The sequence below is a fragment of the Diospyros lotus genome, chromosome 3 (assembly GCF_014633365.1).
Source record: "Diospyros lotus cultivar Yz01 chromosome 3, ASM1463336v1, whole genome shotgun sequence".
Lineage (NCBI taxonomy): Eukaryota > Viridiplantae > Streptophyta > Magnoliopsida > Ericales > Ebenaceae > Diospyros > Diospyros lotus.
Window position 1 is genome coordinate 7196074 of NC_068340.1, and position 19043 is coordinate 7215116.

General features: G+C 46.3%; 1 protein-coding gene across 2 annotated transcripts in view; it reads right to left on the bottom strand.

The window, feature by feature from the left end:
* LOC127797587 (probable thimet oligopeptidase) overlaps positions 1-18206 on the bottom strand; it is a 40999-nt gene extending 22793 nt beyond the window's left edge. Inside the window, exons 1-3 of one of the 2 annotated variants that reach the window (XM_052330620.1) lie at positions 17805-18206; positions 17588-17709; positions 16596-16759 (exon numbers count right to left, since the gene is read on the bottom strand). In XM_052330620.1, coding sequence (XP_052186580.1) covers positions 16596-16759; positions 17588-17709; positions 17805-17940 — 422 coding nt within the window. In that variant the 5' untranslated portion in view covers positions 17941-18206. The remainder of the gene's footprint in view (positions 1-16595; positions 16760-17587; positions 17710-17804) is intronic. The other variant, XM_052330619.1, reaches the window with a different exon arrangement.
* Between the last annotated feature and the right edge of the window lie 837 nt (positions 18207-19043).

Genomic DNA, 19043 nt, shown 5'->3' on the forward strand with positions numbered 1-19043 from the left:
CTGAGGATCCTACAGCTTGGGGGGTGTCACATAGTGCTTGGTGTCGATTGGATGAGGACAATGAGTCCTCTGATATTTGATTTCAATGAGTCCTCTGATATTTGATTTCAACACCTTAAAGGTGACTTTTGAAAATGGGGGAAGAAGATTAACACTAACCGGGTGCATGGAAAGAGGGGAATGCAAGGCAATTTCAAGGAGTTTCCCGAAGAAATTATTTGAGCAAAAAGAAGCAGCCATAGCCCAATTACACTCCATGTATGCTGTTGAGGTAGAAGATGAGTGCAAGAAGAATGGCAAAACCCAGGGAGAGGACCATTAGTGGTTCAAGCTTGAAGCCCTCATCGGTTCCTCGAGCGAGGTAACTCTTAATGACTCTTTACACTCTTTATTGGTTGAATTTGAGGACTTGTTCATTGAACCTTTATCCTTTGCCCCCTAACCACTTCCTAGAGCACACCATTCATCTTAAACCTAACACAGAACTCATAAATGTCCGTTCCTACTGATACTCTCCTTTTCAAAGGAAGAGATTGAACGCTTAGTTAAGGATATGCTCTCCAAAAACATAATCCAACCCAGCCAAAGTCCCTTTGCATCCCCTATTCTTCTTGTTAAGAAGAAGGATGGAAGTTGGAGGTTTTGTGTAGACTATAGATAACTCAACTCCCACACCATTAAAAACAAATTCCCCATCCCAATCATAGATTATTTGTTAGATGAACTAGCTAGTGCAACTATATTCTCAAAGCTCAACCTCAGATCCGAGTACCACCAGATCTGGATGAGTTGGCTAAACATACCTAAAACAGCATTTTGCACCCATCAAGGATTATACGAATTATTGGTTATGCCCTTCGGCCTAACTAATGCTCCTGCAACCTTTCAGGCACTAATGAATCATGTTTTCTATCCCTACCTAAGAAAATTCATCTTGATTTTCTTTGATGACATCCTAGTGTATAGCCCTACCATGGAACAACACTTAAACCACCTTCCAAGTCCTCAAGTCTAACCGGTTGTTTGTAAATAAGTCTAAGTGTACCTTTACAGAGAGGAAAGTGGAGTACTTAGGGCATATAATCATAGGTGAAAGAGTACCTACAAACCCTAAGAAAATCATGGCTATGGTGGAGTGGCCAACACCCAAAACCATCAAGGAGCTAAGGGGATTTCTTGGGTTAAAAGGGTACTATAGGAAGTTCGTTAAGGGTTATGGAGTGATCAGCAAGCCTTTGACAGAGCTGCTTAAGAAGAATGGGTTTGAATGAAGTGACAAGGCAGAGGTAGCCTTCAATTCCCTTAAGAGAGCAATGACCCAAGCCCCCATATTAGCTCTGTCTGACTTCACCAGACCCTTCGTCTTGGAAACGGACGCATGTGACACAAGAGTTGGGGCAGTTCTAGTTCAAGAAGGCAGACCTATCGTTTTCCTTAGTCAAGCTTTAACTCCTAAACACTTGGGGCTGAGTATTTATGACAAGGAGCTCATAGCAATCCTCATGGCAATAGAGAAATGAAGATACTATTTGAAGGGGAATCCATTTATCATTAAAATGGATCGTGAGAGCCTTAAATTCCTAGGGGAACAGAGGCTACACACGTAGCTACAAAGGAAGGGAGTGACAAAGTTGCTAGGACTAGATTACACTATCCAATACAGGAAAGGTAAGGAAAACACAGTGGTTGATGCACTGTCGAGAAGGGACGAAATGGGGGAGTGCCAAGCAATATCAGTGGTAATCCTAGATTGGATCAAGTGTCTGAGAGTTGTGAACAAACATCTTGGGCTAGGGATCTAATGACTCAACTGGCAGTTGGGCCACAGGAGCACAAGGGGAATACATTGAAGGTAGAGTAGCTAAGATACAAGGGGAGGCTGGTAATTAGGAAAGACAACCAACTTCGAAAGAGGATGTTGCAAGCTCTGCACGCATCACCCATTGGGGGACACTCAAGCTTGAATGTCACCTACAACAAGGTCAGACAACTGATTTATTTGCCGAGAATGAAAAAAGAGGTTACTACCTTTGTATTAAAATGCCCTATTTGTCAAAAATGCAAGCATGAACAAGTTCCATACCCTGGCTTGCTTCAACCCTTAGAGATACTTGAGCAAGCATGGCGACAAATTTCAATGGACTTCGTGGAAGGGCTTCTAAGGTCTGAAGGGAAGAGTACTATCTTAGTGGTGGTGGATAGGCTAACTAAGTTTAGTTACTTTCTAAGTTTAGCCCACCCATTTATAGACCCGAAGGTGGCCAGATTGTTGTTGGATTCCGTGGTTGAAGTGCATGGTTTACCAATGTCCATCACTTCAAATAGGAACAAGGTGTTCACTAGCAATTTTTGGAAGGAATTGTTCAAACAGTTGGGAGTAAGGCTACACATGTCCTCTACCTACCACCCTAAGACAAATGGACAAACCGAACGAGTGAACTAGTGCCTAGAAGCCTATCTAAGGTGCGTATGCTTCTCCAAACTCAAGAGTTAGAGCCAATGGTTGCCACACGCCCAGTGGTGCTACAATTCCAATTACCATAGCTCCCTCAAAAGATCCCCTTTTGAGGCATTATTTGGTTACAAACCCCTATTGATCCCAACAGTGATGCACTACTCAAATGTGGAGCTAACAGTAGACCAGCACTTAAAGCAAAGGCAAGAAGCCTTGCAGGTCATAAAGAAAGAGTTGACAGTGGCATGAACTATGATGAAACAAATGGCAGATCGAAAGAGAAGTGAAAGGAGCTTTGAGGAAGGGGATAGGATGTATCTGAAGGTATGGAGATTCCAACAGCAATTATTCACTAGGCATGTCCCATCTAAACTAGGCCCAAAGTATTTTGGGCCATTCCGAGTGCTAGCCAAGGTGGGGAGGGTTGCTTATAGACTACAACTTCCAAAAGGGGTTGGGATCCACCCTATCTTCCACGTGTTGCTACTAAAGAAGTCAATAGGACCCCTTGATCCAAACAGCTCAAACCTACCCACGTTCGAGATAGATCCTCCGGAGGTGACAGAACCTTTAGTTGTGTTAGACAAAAGGGTCACCTATCACAATTCCCTACCATTAACACAAGTGCTAGTACAGTGGACCAACCGCCACCCAGATAACACTACATGGGAGCATCTACCTGAGCTACTCACGCAAATTCCCCAAGTAACCAGACTATTGTAAATTTCTTGTGGACAAGAAATGTTTCTAAGGGCAGGGGTATTGTCATGCTCCTAGGGGTAGTTTGGTCCATGTTCCTGATTTCTATATTTTGTCTATATTTGTATCATGCAAAATTAGGTGTCCCCAGCCATTACAAGGCTATACTATGGTAGGGCCACCTTCTAGAAGAACCCTAGCCACCTATATATATGTAAGGGCCACGCCCAAGGAAAGGCATGAATGAGAATATTCTGATCCTCTCTCTCTCTCTCTCTCTCTCTCTCCAATAACCAAAGAATTCGTTTCAAAATTCTACCGATATTCCTTGTCAGTCCCTCCGATACTAGCATCCAGGAGCATATTCTTTGATTTATTAGTATTTAAGTTATTAGGTTTAGAAAGTATTTTATATTATTAGCTTTAATAAGTAGTCGTGTGATTTCTAGTATAGATAGATGGCTACAATTATAGAGATTCATTTGTGATCAATGGCTAGGATTTATTATTGTTGTAAGCCTAGTACAAATAGACTTTCAAGACACTTGTAGCCAGCCATTTTATTCTAATTCAACATTTAAGGTTTTCTTAAACCCTAAGTTTCATATCATTGTTCCAGATTCAATCTGTTTTAGCCCAAATTCTGCATTTGTTTTGTTGATTCTTCCCCTGAGGCTGCATCAGTAAGATTGATCGTATTGTTGACTTGCACAAGGTGAACTTCGTGATCAATCAAAACCATTTTTTTGTAGTAATTAATTAAAGAAAACACCAATAAGACATTCAATTTTGTGAGGTATACTTTTCATAATATATTTATGATATAAGTTTGAAAAATAAACCAATTCACATCCCAGTCCCTGACCAAAAGAACATTTTCCAGTGGAAGAAAAACAATAAAAAAGGTAGATATTATATGCTTCTTTTTCCCTTTCCTAAATGATTATTACCAAGGTGACAATGTTGGTAAGGCATGTTCGAGTGCCAGGTAATTCTTATTTATATCTGTTGTTACACGATTACAACAATAAAATTTATAAAATGGGAAACCACCGATGGATGACCCTCGTATGGCTTATCTGAGCGATGGATGAGTCTCCCGGGGTAATGTGGCAGCGATGGGTGAGTCTCGTAGGGCGTTTCTGAGCGATGGATGAGTCTCCGGAGGTGTTTCCGAGCAATGGATGACCTATTAGAGAAAGAATCGGTTAGGAGCGCGGGCGAAAGTCCCCGCGCGGACCCTCCGATGCTTAAGTTAGATCACCGTAGAAATTGAGTATTCGAAAGTAAGAGAGTAAATGCGAGAGCCAGAGATTGCATACCGAATGAGAGAAAGTGACCTCCTATTTATAGCAACAAGAGGGGCATCCATGTGTCGCTTGTTCCGAGTTTTGTGGCAAGAATCTCGGAGGAGCTTTGACCGAGTCTCGCGGGAATAGCCTTAGGCCGACTTTCTTGGAGGCGGTTGAGTAAGAATGGGAGGCCCGCGGAGGCGAGTGTGGATCCCTGGGTGACCCTCACTCGGGGGTATCTGTTAGCATGGAAAAAAGAGCGTGAGGGGCCGTGCACGGGCGGCCGCGTGTTGGCAGCCGGGCGCGCGGCCGCAGCCTTACGCGGGCAGCCATATGCTGCCAGCCGCGCGCGCGGCTAGCTGCGCGCGTGGCTGCGCGGGAACAGCCGCGCGCGCGGCCTTGCGCGGGCAACCGCGCGCGAGGCCTTGCGCGCGTGGCCGCGCGCGAACAGCCGCGCGCGCAGCCTTGCGCGGGCAACCGCGCGCGAGCAGCCGTGCGCGCGGTTGCCTTCCCCCGAGTGGGGTACTCGGGGGTACTGTTCCCCCGAGTGACGTCCACTCAGGGGAGGGGGGCGCTCCCCCCTGGCACAGGGGCGCGGCCCCCACCAGGCAGCCGCGTGCTGCCTGGCAGCGCACGCGGCTGCCCATGGGGGCCGCGCCTGCCACCCCCGAGTGACCTCACTCGGGGGTGGTTCCCCCTGTGTGGCCTTCTTTGGCCACCCAGGGGCTGCCACGTGGCGCTCTCTTGGGGTGCCACGTGGCGCTCTCTCGGGGGGCCATGGGGCGCTTTCTTGACCCGATTTCTTCGGCACTCACTCTGCTTTTATTTATTTTATACATAACAATTGCTCCCTACTCTTTCTGTCGGGAGTACCGGGAGGAAGAGTATTTTGTTTATGCTGTAACTCCATTTTCTTGAGGCCGTTTTCATTCTGAAATGTTTTCTTTCTGCATCTATCTCCTTCATCTTCAGGTTTCTCGTGCTTTATCCTTTCTACAATGTCTCCCATGACCGCTATAAAAAGGGGAGATTTGGCCTTTCATTTCTTTATTACTCAACCACTCTTCCGTGAGAATTCTCTCAGCATTCCAGGTTTTGACACGGTATACTTCTTCATCCATGGGTCCAATTGCTGGTCGTAGCTTCTTGTAACCCTCATCCATGGGTCTTGTTATTTATCTCATCCATGCGTGAGTCTACTCGTGGTTTTCTTCATTATCTAAGCGTGACCCTCACCCATGGGTCTTACTTTTAGTCTTATGTGACCTCACCCATGGGTCTTGCCCTTAGTCTTTCGTGACCTCACCCATAGGTTTAATTATTGACCTTAACCATGCGCGAGTCTTCTCATGGGTCCCTTTACCATCTAAGCGTGACCCTCACCCATGGGAAAACTACTAGTCTTTCGTGACCTCACCCATAGGTTTAATTATTGGCCTTAACCATGCGCGAGTCTTCTCATGGGTCTCTTTACCATCTAAGCGTGACCCTCATCCATGGGTCCTGCCCTTAGTCTTTTGTGACCCCCAGGAGTCATAACTCGCTCAAAAAATTTGCTTTTCGCAGCCGCGCCTTAGGATTTAAGCACTCAACATGGGCCGTTTTAAGAATGCTTTACCACCTCCACCTCCTGCTCCCAATGTATATATATCTTTGGGACGACGGTCTTCGGTGAAGGGGAGAGAATTAGCTGGGATACAGTCTCGTTTCCATATCCCAATTGATCATCATATTAGACTTCCTACGCCTGAGGAGACAAGTACCGCTATGGTAGGGGGACATGGCTTCGGGGTATATTTAGCTTCTTTAAGAGCAGGTCTTCGTTTCCCCTTGTCTAGCTTTGGCATGGAGTGGCTCGATTATCATTGCATTGTCCCTGCTCAACTTCATCCTAACGGTTGGGGTCAGTTAGTTGGATTCACCATCCTTTGCCATATGATCCAAGTGCCTCCTTCCGTAGAGTTGTTCGGTTGCTTCTATAGGTTGAGGAGGGTCGAACGGAGGGGCGCCTTTTTCACACTTCAAAGGATTGTGGGTTTATCTCCTCTCTTTCAAAAGCTCCAAAATAAGGTGGACTTCGAGTCCCGATGGATTGTGGTCGAGCCTCCTCCTAGCTGGAAAGCACCGCTTCGTTGGTGTTGGGATAACGAGCGGGACTTTTGGTCGGAGAAGCTTGATGACATCGGGATTTCCCGGGCTGTCTATCGCCGAGTAATTGAGAGATTATGTGCCCTTGGCACTTGTAATCTACCCGACCTGCTTACCTCAGAGAATATTGCTGCCGCAGGGTGGGGTGTTCGGCTTGAAGACATGCCCGGGACCTCTACTCTCGCTTTTGTGCCACCACTGGCTATGCCCGAGGACGCCTTACAAGTTGAGGAGGAAGAGGGCGGCGAGGAAGAGGACGAGGGCCCCGAGGAAGAGGGAAGATCTCTAGGGAGTATGGTCTTTCTTGGTTATTCTTCTTCTGAGGGTAGACCCCCAAAATTGTAGAGATTATCCATGCAAGTGGTTGACTTTTATCTCTTGTTTTGTAGACGATATGAACATATTCAAGGAACAAACGCTCAGACGACGTGGTAGGAATTCTCAACAGGCTGGTGAGCAAGATCAACAACCTCCTCCTCAAGCGCTCCATGACTTGTCGCAGGGGCCTCCGTCTGACATTCCCGATCCTAGCCTTCTTCCTCCGCCAGTTCCTAGCTCGTCTCGAAGGCGTCTAAAAGTGAAGAGGTCCGAGGTGAGTGTCTTGCCCAGCCTTTCTTGTCCTGAACCCTCGGTTCCCACTTCAGGCCTTTCCATGTCAGACCTTTCTGTCCCCGAAGTCGCCCTCGGGGAACCACATCTAACCGATGCCTCTGGCTCACGAAGGAAGGGGACCGGCAGCTCTCGCTCTTCTTTTGGCAGCGAGCTTGATAGAATCAGGGAGGAGAGTCGCCAACCTTTTGTCCCTTTTCGTAGGGAACGACGAAAGCTAAAGGCTAAGCTCCCAGACTTTAGGCCTATTCTTCCTCCCATCGCTGAACCTAGACGGAATTCCGTGCCAATTCCTAACAGCACTAGAGTGAGGGGTGACCACTTCCAGGTGCAGCCCGGGCTGATTGATTCAGACTCTATAAGGGACCCGGGGGTGGGCGCCAGGATGATGTATGCTATCGTGCTCCCTCAAGATGAGCAGAATTTTTTTGGCAATTGGCCTAGCGTTGCCAACTCTCCTGAGCAAAAGATTATTGAGGTAGGATGCCTTTATTGTGCCTATATGTTGTATTTGCCGTCTGACTTGGTTGTTGGTCTTCTAATACATTGCTTGCACCCAGGGGGTTCAGGGGTTGGTGATATCCAACGCCATCGGGAGAGCTTATCATCATCGAGCAGAACAAGAGAAAGCGGAGGCAAGAGAAAACGCGATAAAGTGGAGGGATCACGAGCGTTGCTATCAAGCCGATATCAGAAAGCTGAACCGAGAGGTAGAAGACATGCGTTCCAAGCTGGAGGAAGCTGATGGTGAATCGTCAAGCATAAAGGGGGAGATAGTGGATCTCCGGAATAGCAAAGAATCGCTGACGAGAGAGCTTTTAGGAGTTAAGGAAACTCATGAAAACCTTTTGCAAGAGCATTCTTTGAGGGTAGACGAGCTTGCTCGTCAGAAGAAGCAATATAGGTCGCTCAAGGACCGAAGGAAGGAAGAGATTTTAGCAGCACAGGAGAAGGCTGTGAGGGACTATCGCCTTTCAACGGACTGTCAAGAGAGAAAGATCAGTTATGGGGGCTGCTTTACGAAGTATGGATTCTATCTCGCACGCTCGTATCTGGAATTAAAACGCCCAGGAGAACAGTTCCCTGAATTGGTCTATACTGATGAGGTTGAGGAGTCTGATGTTCCTGACTGGCGAAGATATAATGATCCTGACCCCACTAGTCCTAGGGCTTATTTGAATGCTCGTTTGGTTGATAATCTGGAGAACTTGTCGGGGCCGTGGGAGCCGTATGCCTTCGCCTCAGAGGAAGTGGAGATGACAGATGCCCTACCCACAGCTGATGACACAGTTATTGCATCCTCGGGCCAAGGAGAAGGGGAGGCCCCATCTGCTCCGAGTAGCGGTGCTCCCAGTTCTGGCAGGAGGAAGCGGACTTAGAATAGACCCCTTTTTTTTTTTTTTTTAAGTGTAGTAGCTTTTTCTCTGTTGAGTGAAGTATCTTTTATTTGTATGAATAAGATTCGTCTTTTTTCTTAAACAGTAGTTACAGCTTGCTGATTTTTACTATTATCTCCCATCGAAAGTCTGGTTCCGACCTTAGGGTTTTAGACTCTTCATGCCACAAGGTGGACTATGGGCGCTTCAGCCCATAGTGGTCCTTTGGCCATTCCTTGTTCCTGTTATCGAGCCAGGCCAGTTGAGTAGGCTAGCGGGATAACCTTTTGATTTTCAATGTTGAGGGGGTGCTGTGGACATATTTGTCACTTCGCTAGACCAGGCCACTTGGCTTTGAGGCAGGACGGCTATCGTAGTCGTCGGGCCTATTGAGCCGTGCTTTTCTCATAGCGTATTATGCGGCAGGGCCTTTTGCATTATTATCGGGCTTAGTAGAATATCTTACTAGCGGGACATTAATTTGCTTGCTAATGCCATTTGATTTTTTCACCTCCGGGCAAGACTTGTCTTATTATTCTGCGGGGAAGCAATAAAAAAGGCTCCTTTTTTTTTTTTTTTTTTTTTTTTTTTTTTTTGGTGCGAGAAGGGACCCATAGCGGGTCGTTCTCTTTCCTTTGCCTTGAATAATAAAGAAAGGGAAAACACAAGCATTTTACGTGGTTCGGCAAAATGTGCCTACGTCCACGGTCCCTCTTCGGGTTCATATTATTATTGCGTTACATGTCCGAAGGGGAATATAATTTCAGGTGGTTTGTGCTCCAAGTTTTACCCATGGTTTCACCCTGGAGCGTTTGGAGGATACAGGTACTAGGACCTATCATTTCTTGAATGCGGTACGGCCCTTCCCAATTTGCTCGAAATTTTCCATCCTCTCGGTGTGCATTGGTGATGGCTGATTTTCTGAGGATCAAATCTCCCTTCTTGAGAGGTCGGCTCCTTACACGAGAGTTGTAATAGTTGGCGACCCTTTTATGATAGGCAGCGATTCGTACAGCCGCCCTGTCTCTCTGTTCCTCGATGAGATCAAGACTCTCTTTTAATGAATCAGAGTTTTACGAACCGTCACATTTATCAAAAGCATCCAATCGGGGTGATCTGCACGAGATTTCCACAGGGATCAAAGCTTCTGTTCCATACACTAGGTTAAATGGCGTTTCACCTGTTGAGACCCGACTGGTTGTTCGGTAGGCCCACAAGACGGTAGGCAATTCATCCACCCATGCTCCCTTTGCGCCTTCTAGCCGAGTTTTCAAGCCATGTAAAATTGTTCTGTTGCTGACTTCTGCTTGTCCGTTAGCTTGGGGATATGCTACTGAAGAAATCCTTAGCTGAATGTCCAAGCCTTTGCAAAAATTTCGGAAAGAATCACAGTCAAACTGCTTTCCATGATCGGTGTTAATGACTCGTGGGATTCCAAATCGGCATACAATGTCTTTCCATACCATGGCCTCTACTTTCCTCGCACTGATGGTGGCTAGGGCTTCGGCTTCAATCCACTTGGTAAAATAATCTGTTGCCACTAAAAGGAATTTCCTTTGCCCTGTAGCTTGCGGAAATGAGCCGAGAATATCCAAGCCCCATTGAGCGAATGGAATGGGCTGGAATGTGGGTTGTAGTTGCGATATCGGAGCAGAATGAATCGGGGCGTGCCTCTGACATTTATCACACTCTTTGACCTTTGCTTGAGCATCATGTTGTAATGTGGGCCAGAAAAAGCCTGCTCTTAGGATTTTGGCCGCAAGGGCCCTTCCTCCCAGATGCTCACCGCATACTCCACTGTGAACCTCAGTCAAAGCATAATTGGTTTCTCGAGGGCCTAAGCATTTGAGGAGTGGCATAGTGTGCGCTCGCTTGTATAGCATCCCATCTATTATTGTGAAACGAGCTCCTCTAAACTTAATTTTCTTAGCCTCTCTTGGGTCTGCCGGTAATTCTCCCGTGGTCAAATATTTGTAGAAAGGGGTTCTCCAGTCGTTACTATTCTCAATACATGCTACTTCAGATTCTTCGATACTTGGTTGTTGAAGGACTTCCACATATACTGTTCTCCCAGTAGTTTCTTTAGTGGATGCTAATTTGGATAAAGCGTCTGCATGGCCATTAAGGGATCTGTTGATCTGTACTAGCCGGAAACTTTCGAACAACTGTGCGAGTGCCTTGACTTTCTGGAGATACTGTCCCATGGCCGGCTCTCTAGTCTCGTACTGCCCGTAGTATTGCTGAACGATCAGTTGAGAATCACTGTGGGCTATCAATTGTGCTACCTCAAGTTTTTGGGCTAACCTCAAACCAGAGATTAGTGCCTCATACTCGGCCACATTATTCGAACTTGGAAAAGCGAATCTTAGAGAGTATTCAAGGGATTCTCCTTCTGGTGGGATAAGCACTATTCCCGCTCCACTCCCTTGGGAACTGGCAGCCCCATCAACAAACAGTAACCACTCTGTTATGCTCTTTTCCTTGGCCTCCTTGGAGGGTGTACATTCGACAATAAAGTCTGCCAATGCTTGCCCTTTTATAGCCTGCCTAGGATGATATTGTATGTCATATTCACTCAACTCAATGGACCATTTGGTGAGACGACCGGAACACTCAGGCTTTTGTAAAATGCTCCGTAATGGTTGGTCTGTTAGTACGCTAATGGAGTGAGCTTGGAAATATGGCCTCAACTTTCTGGAGGCGTTCAATAGGGCCAGTGCCACCTTTTCTGTGAAGGGATAACGCGTTTCCGGCCCTTGTAGAACCTTACTGACGTAGTACACTGGTCGATCCACCTGCCCTTCTTTTTTAATCAGTACTGCACTTACTGCTTTGTCACTTACACCCAAGTACAAATATAACATTTCCCCAGTTTCAGGTCGAGTCAATAAAGGGACTTCCTTCAAGTACTCTTTTAATGCCTCAAATGACTTTTGGCATTGCTCCGTCCACTCAAACTTTTTCCCTGTCCTTAACGTCTGAAGAAACGGGAGTTCCCTTTCGGCCGATTTGGAGAGGAAACGCCCAAGAGCCGCCATTCGACCTGTCAGCCGCTGCACTTCCTTAATTGATGTTGGGGGTTCCATATCCAGTATCGCTTGTATCTTTTCGGGGTTCGCCTCGATGCCCCTTTGTGTGATCATATATCCTAAGAATTTTCCAGACTGAACGCCAAATGCACATTTTGCTGGGTTTAGGCGCATTTTGTATTGCCTAAAGACTTCAAGCACTCGTGCCAGCTTTTTAACATGCGATTCCTTCTCCCGACTTTTCACGATCATATCATCGACATATGCTTCCATTGTATCACCCAATAATTCCTTAAAAACTTTATTCACCATGCGTTGATAAGTGGCCCCCGCGTTCTTGAGCCCGAATGGCATAACTCGGTAACAATATGTCCCTTTTTCTGTAATGAATGATGTTTTCTCCTGATCTGGAGGATACATCATTATCTGATGATACCCTGAGAAAGCATCTAAGAAGCTCATTAGATGATACCCAGATGTTTCATCCACCAGACGATCAATCCGAGGTAATGGGTAGGAATCTTTAGGACACGCCTTGTTGAGGCCAGTGAAGTCTATACACACGCGCCATTTTCCGTTGGGTTTTTTAATCATAACCACATTGGCCAACCACTCTGGATATAACACCTCTCGAATAAAACCTGCCTTTAGTAGCTTATCAATTTCTTCTTCTAACGCCGGTAGCCTATCAGGGGCGATATTCCTTTTTTTTTGTCGAACAGGCTTGAACTGAGGATCCACGTTCAAATGGTGACATATCACGTCGGGACTAATCCCTGGCATATCCCTTGGTGTCCAAGCAAAGACATCCAAATTTTCTCTAAGGCACCCCATGATTTCATCTTTTACTGGTTTCGGAAGCTTCATGCCCACATACACTAACTTCTCGGGATCTGTGTCACTTAATCGCACTGCTTCTAACTCTTCCACTGGTTGGGGCTTGCGAGCAGTCTCTTCTTCCAGGGATTTGTGTATGGCTTTTTCAGCGATAGATAAAGTCTCTTCTGCCTTTTTTCCTTTTGTGGACGATACATAACAGGATCTAGCCTTCCTCTGATCTCCACGAACTTGCCCTACTCCTGAGAGCGTGGGGAATTTCATTAATAAGTAGCAAGAGGACACTACAGCCCTCATATCATTGAGGAGCGGTCGGCCTAAAATCATGTTGTATGCTGTAGAAGGGGCTTTGACCACCATGAAATTCGCCTGTCGAGTCACACTTTGAGGGTCGGCGCCTAATGTGACAGGTAGTTGAACAGATCCTGCTACCGAGACAGGTTCTCCAGTGAAGCTGTACAGGGGAGAGGACACTTTTCTCAACCGGTCTTGGGATATGTTCATTTGTTCGAAACAATTCCAATAGATTAGATTAACAGAGCTGCCGCTATCCACCAAAATTCTACTGATGGGGTGTTTGGCGATAACTGCAGAAATTACCATTGGATCATCATGTGGAAGTATTATATCACCTCTATCAGCAGGGGTGAACGTGATTGGCTCCTCGTCCTCTCTCACCTCCATCACAGAGTTGACTTGGTAGGCCTGACGGGCATAGGCCTTTCGAGAAGAAGAAGTATTCCCAGCTAAGGTCTCGCCCCCAGAGATAACATGAATAGCTTGATGAGTCGGCTCATTGTCAGGGGGGGCCACCATTCTGTCATCCCTTATCCCTTCATTCTGTCGTAAATTTTGTCTATCTTGACCTTCGGGCCTTTCTTCCCTTCTTTGACGGTCTCTGTCATTTCTACCTTCAGTCCTTACGTATCTTTGCAAGTGCCCTTCACGAATGAGTGCTTCTATCTGATTTTTTAGCTCCCTACACTGATCGGTAGAGTGTCCCCGAGTTCGGTGATACCTGCAGTACTCTTCTTGATTTCTCCCCATGGGGCGATCTGCCTTTTTCGGAAGCTGGAGGAGACCAGACCCCTCTACTGTCGCCAATATAGCTGATCGGGGTTGATTGAGCCTAGTGTAATGATGAAATTGTGGCCCCACGGTATCCGACCTCCTGGTCCGTTCTTTTCGCTGGTTTGATCCTTCTTCAATATCTCGTTCTTTTCTCTTTCTTTCTCCGTCTTCACTTCCCCCTATCGTTCTCATCATTTCCGCATGGAGTATGTACCTGTTAGCCCGGACGAACAGGTCTGCCAGAGATTTCGGAGGGTCCAGGGATAATGATTCTTGCAAAGGGGTTAGTCGTGTCCCTTGGAACATGGCAGACACCGCCATTTCAATCGGTAAATTACAGATCTCAAGTGTGGCATTTCGAAATCTGTCCACGTAGTGCCGTAGGGTCTCTTTATTCCCTTGTCGAATGCTAAGCAGATATGTCGCATCCTTCTTTCTCTGACTGTTAATAATGAATGCTTTGATAAATTCTGTTTTTAGCTGCCCGAATGAAGAGATAGATACCTTGGGTAAGCCGTTAAACCAGGCTCGAGCATGCCCAGTTAGGGTTAAAGGAAATGCCCTGCACATTATCTCGTCGTCCCATCCATGAAGCATCATTAAAGATTCATAATTTTGCACGTGATCGTACGGGTCGTCCTTTCCTGAATAAGGATTTATTTGAGGCATCTTGAACTTCCTCGGCAAAGGTTTCTCCATTACCTCGGCCACGAATGGTAACTTTCCTCTGGATTGTTCCTCAGAGGTAGGTAATAACTTATTCTGTTGTAGGACCCGCTCAATCATCTTTTTCATATCGGCGGCCTCTCGTGCACTAAATGCAGTAGGGTTATCCTCAGGCCCATCATTTTGCTTGGTTATGGGTTTTGCCTCCCGGCCTCTTTCCATCGGAGTGCTGGCTACTGTTTCCGAATATCTTCCTCGTTGTGGGCTTCGTCTTTCTGTCTTTCGACGGTCAGTTCCTCCTTGATTTCCTCGAAGAGGACATGTTTGGCTGTGATCTTCCCTTAAAGGAGACCTTGGTTGATTGTTTCGAGTTTGGACAGGTTGAACGTGGGTTTCAGGGCTTGCGTCTCGATAGGAGTCGTTCCCTGGTACCTCTTGACGAGCCCTGTGAGATGGAACTATCTCCGGGATGAACTTTCTCAATGCAGCTGGGATTGTCCCGTGGGGGACCAGACTTTGCAAAATACCAGCCATTTCCCTCAGAGCTTGTATTCCTTCAGCGTGTTGCTGTCGTAGGGCTTCGTACTCAGCCCAAGGCACGACGGATGGGATCTGCATACCTGAGTAGGGTCCCGAGAGAATATGTGGGGCGGTAAGAGGAGGCACCTGAAGTTGGGCCCCCAGTGGGTGAGAGGGCTCTGGAAGGGGCGGCTGCTGGTGTGTGAGGGACGGGTGACCCTCACGAGGGGATTGATGGGTGAGGGACGGTTGGCCACCATGAGTGAGGGGAGGCTGTCCCTCATGGGTGAGGGGCGGATGGCCCCCATGGATGAGGGGTAACGGGCCATCGCGAGTAGACTGATGCTGATCTTCCGCTCGAGGGAGAGTTTCTCGTCGAGGCGATTGGGCCCCACGGGAGAGGGTCTGGCGATTGCTTCGAGTTTGAGCCATGATGAGGGAAGAGTGTTGCAGCTTTTTGTTTGCGTTTCCCACAGACAGCGCCAATTGTTGTTACACGATTACAACAATAAAATTTATAAAATGGGAAACCACCGATGGATGACCCTCGTATGGCTTATCTGAGCGATGGATGAGTCTCCCGGGGTAATGTGGCAGCGATGGGTGAGTCTCGTAGGGCGTTTCTGAGCGATGGATGAGTCTTCGGAGGTGTTTCCGAGCAATGGATGACCTATTAGAGAAAGAATCGGTTAGGAGCGCGGGCGAAAGTCCCCGCGCGGACCCTCCGATGCTTAAGTTAGATCACCGTAGAAATTGAGTATTCGAAAGTAAGAGAGTAAATGCGAAAGCCAGAGATTGCATACCGAATGAGAGAAAGTGACCTCCTATTTATAGCAACAAGAGGGGCATCCATGTGTCGCTTGTTCCGAGTTTTGTGGCAAGAATCTCGGAGAGGCTTTGACCGAGTCTCGCGGGAATAGCCTTAGGCCGACTTTCTTGGAGGCGGTTGAGTAAGAATGGGAGGCCCGCGGAGGCGAGTGTGTATCCCTGGGTGACCCTCACTCGGGGGTATCTGTTAGCATGGAAAAAAGAGCGTGAGGGGCCGTGCACGGGCGGCCGCGTGTTGGCAGTCGGGCGCGCAGCCGCGGCCTTACGCGGGCAGCCATATGCTGCCAGCCGCGCGCGCGGCTAGCTGCGCGCGAGGCCTTGCGCGCGTGGCTGCTTGCGCGGGCAACCGCGCGCGAGGCCTTGCGCGCGTGGCCGCGCGCGAACAGCCGCGCGCGCGGCCTTGCGCGGGCAACCGCGCTCGAGCAGCCGTGCGCGCGGTTGCCTTCCCCCGAGTGGGGTCACTCGGGGGTACTGTTCCCCCGAGTGACGTCCACTCGGGGGAGGGGGGCGCTCCCCCCTGGCACAGGGGCTCGGCCCCCACCAGGCAGCCGCGTGCTGCCTGGCAGAGCACGCGGCTGCCCATGGGGGCCGCGCCTGCCACCCCCGAGTGACCTCACTCGGGGGTGGTTCCCCCTGTGTGGCCTTCTTTGGCCACCCAGGGGCTGCCACGTGGCGCTCTCTTGGGGTGCCACGTGGCGCTCTCTCGGGGGGCCATGGGGCGCTTTCTTGACCCGATTTCTTCGGCACTCACTCTGCTTTTATTTATTTTATACATAACAATATCCAACTTAATCTGTTTTCCACTGAAAGTTCCAATCCAGGAGAAATAGAGAATATTGTTTCTAGTATGAACATACTCATTCTGACTGCTCGGGGTCACTTATAAGTCAGTTGTACAAGTCTCATCTCATGACTCAACTGCAGACCTCATAAAATTTCGGTGCTGATTATGTCTTGTCATCAACTAACTGCTTTTTATCTTTTGGAGGTTGCTAAAATAGCAATGTCTTTTCTAAGTGGAAAATGCGGGATTAAAAGAAGAAAATATAAATAAAAGAAGGAAAACCTGCAAGTTGAAACATGAGCATCTATTCTCCTCTCCGTTTCAGCACTTGCTTTGCGCACATCTTCAAAAGTGGAAACCAATTTAGGGAAGACACAAGATTGGACCAGAGGAAATTGCCATGCTTCCAGTTCAGCCAAAGGTAGTATGGTGTTTGCATATGTGACCTGTAGATTTTTGCAGAACCAACATCATGATAAAGCCCAATGAGAATATTGTACATAACAGAGGCATTTATAGCTTGCTACAACTAGCCATCTCTCGAATCCTTAATAATGAAATGGTTAGAATTATTACCATGCATAGAAATAACCAAAGCTAAGAACTTTTATTTATAAGTTATAAATTCATCACAAAGGATATATTGCATGATAAGGTTAAGATGTGCACAGATGCCAAACTATTATTGCACAAGCACGTCATGTGAATTGTAATGCACATTCGAACTCTGAGAGAACAGGAATTAACCTCTTCATGCAACAACCACCCCCCCCCCCCCTAAAAATAATAATAATAAAATAAAAAAAAAAAGCCCAAATGGGAGCTGCGTACAACTGCTTTTACATACACATGTTTGTGAAATAACTCATAAACTAAGTAGTTGATATTGTCTTTGATGAGATGAGCTTAACTCATAAATGCTTTTCTATTTTAAGAAATTTTAACTTGTATACTTCATTTGTGACGATAGCAAATTGTTGTGTGTTAATAGCTACAGTATTGTACTAGTTCAGAAATGGTCAAGTAATAAGCCAAATGCTTCAGGCTACAATGAAATTGAATTGCCTAAAACTAATGGAGCACTATTAGTTTTAGAGTAAAACCATATGAAACATTAGGTAAGGCCTACAGTAAAAGGCAGTCCTATTATGTCAAAAACTTGTCCGAATCCTCCAACATAAATGAAACACTATCAACACCAGCAATTCTAACACGAGTTACTAAATTTAAAAATATAAAAAAAAAATTCCGAAGCTAATGTCGGTAACGGGTACCTTGTCAAGAGGAACCGAAGCGACTGCATCGTGCACTTGCTTCGATTTGGCGATGATGCGGTCCGCCAATCTCAAAATCTCCGCCGCAGAAAGATTGGCGCGCACGGCGGAACCTGGAATGTCTGAAACATCAAAATCGGAATCAATTACTCAATCCGCAATTACAAATCCGCAGGTACAGTAAACATCCAAACATATGTGTATGAAGTTCACTTACCTTTTCTCCTTTTGCAATTCTTGTGGTGGGCGGCGACTGCGTCGATGGCGAATTTGATGGCGACAGCAAGGAAAGCAGCGGCGCCTGTGACGACTAGTAGGTTACTTTTCCGATCTTTCTTTTGCTTGCTGGCCATTTTCTCTATGGCAGTGGCTACGAATTTCCTAACCCAACCTTTTCACTGTGTTTTCTCTCTCACCAAACGGCAAATGCGAGGGAAAATCGTGTCGTTTTGGCGGACTGATCAAAAATTGACCTTTCTTCTGCTCGCGTCAAAATTTGGCTATGCGGTGTGGAGAAGATCCGAAATGCTCGGTTCGATGCTTGGTCGGCCAGAAATTGTATTCCTTGTCCAGATTGGATCGTCCTGAACATGACCAACTAATTGGGCCCTTCGAGTTGGAGAAGCTCTCTGATACGGCCCAATAAATCTTGACGCCTCGGCCCCAACACGACCGCATGCGCGTCCGCTGAGCAGTCCAAGCATTTGCCTTCTTTTTTAATGTCCTAAAAAATATTAAAAATATTACCCTCAACCCACGAGTCAAACAATCACATAAATAATATATCGATGTTAATTTAAAAGATTATAAATTCGATTCTTACCCTACGCAAGAGTCAAAAACTCAATTTACGATTTATCTCTCCTTACATAATCAAGAACACGAATATCGAAGACTACACAAGGACAATCATTTCGAAAAATATTAAAAATATTAACTGAAACAATCAATTATGCCATTGAAGATGAAATTTTATATTTATTTATATTTACATTTTTATTTTTATTTTCTATACACAAGGGAACTACATATCTAATTAGATACCATCACCAAGTATTAGATGTTAGGAATCAAAGCATAACATTCAACTTGATCGTCGTTCTTGTGCAGCTCTCGTCATTTATGTATTCGATTTCGGTATAGGAGATAAATTATAGGTGTGAGATTTTATCTTACTACATATGATGATAATCGAAATCATAACTTACTAATACGAATTTCAAATTATCGCTTATCCGAGCGTTGGATCTATGTCCCAAGAACCATAAGATTCAACTTATGAAGTAATGTTTTGAACTGTTTTTGGTGAATCGTGGCTAAGCTATCACAGTGGTTGACTTGGACATCTTATTTTTAGGTGATTACAAGTTTAATTAAATTAAGAAAATAATTAATATAATTATTGTATCACGCCACTGTGTTACCATGGATTAGCATGTATTCAAATATTAAATGT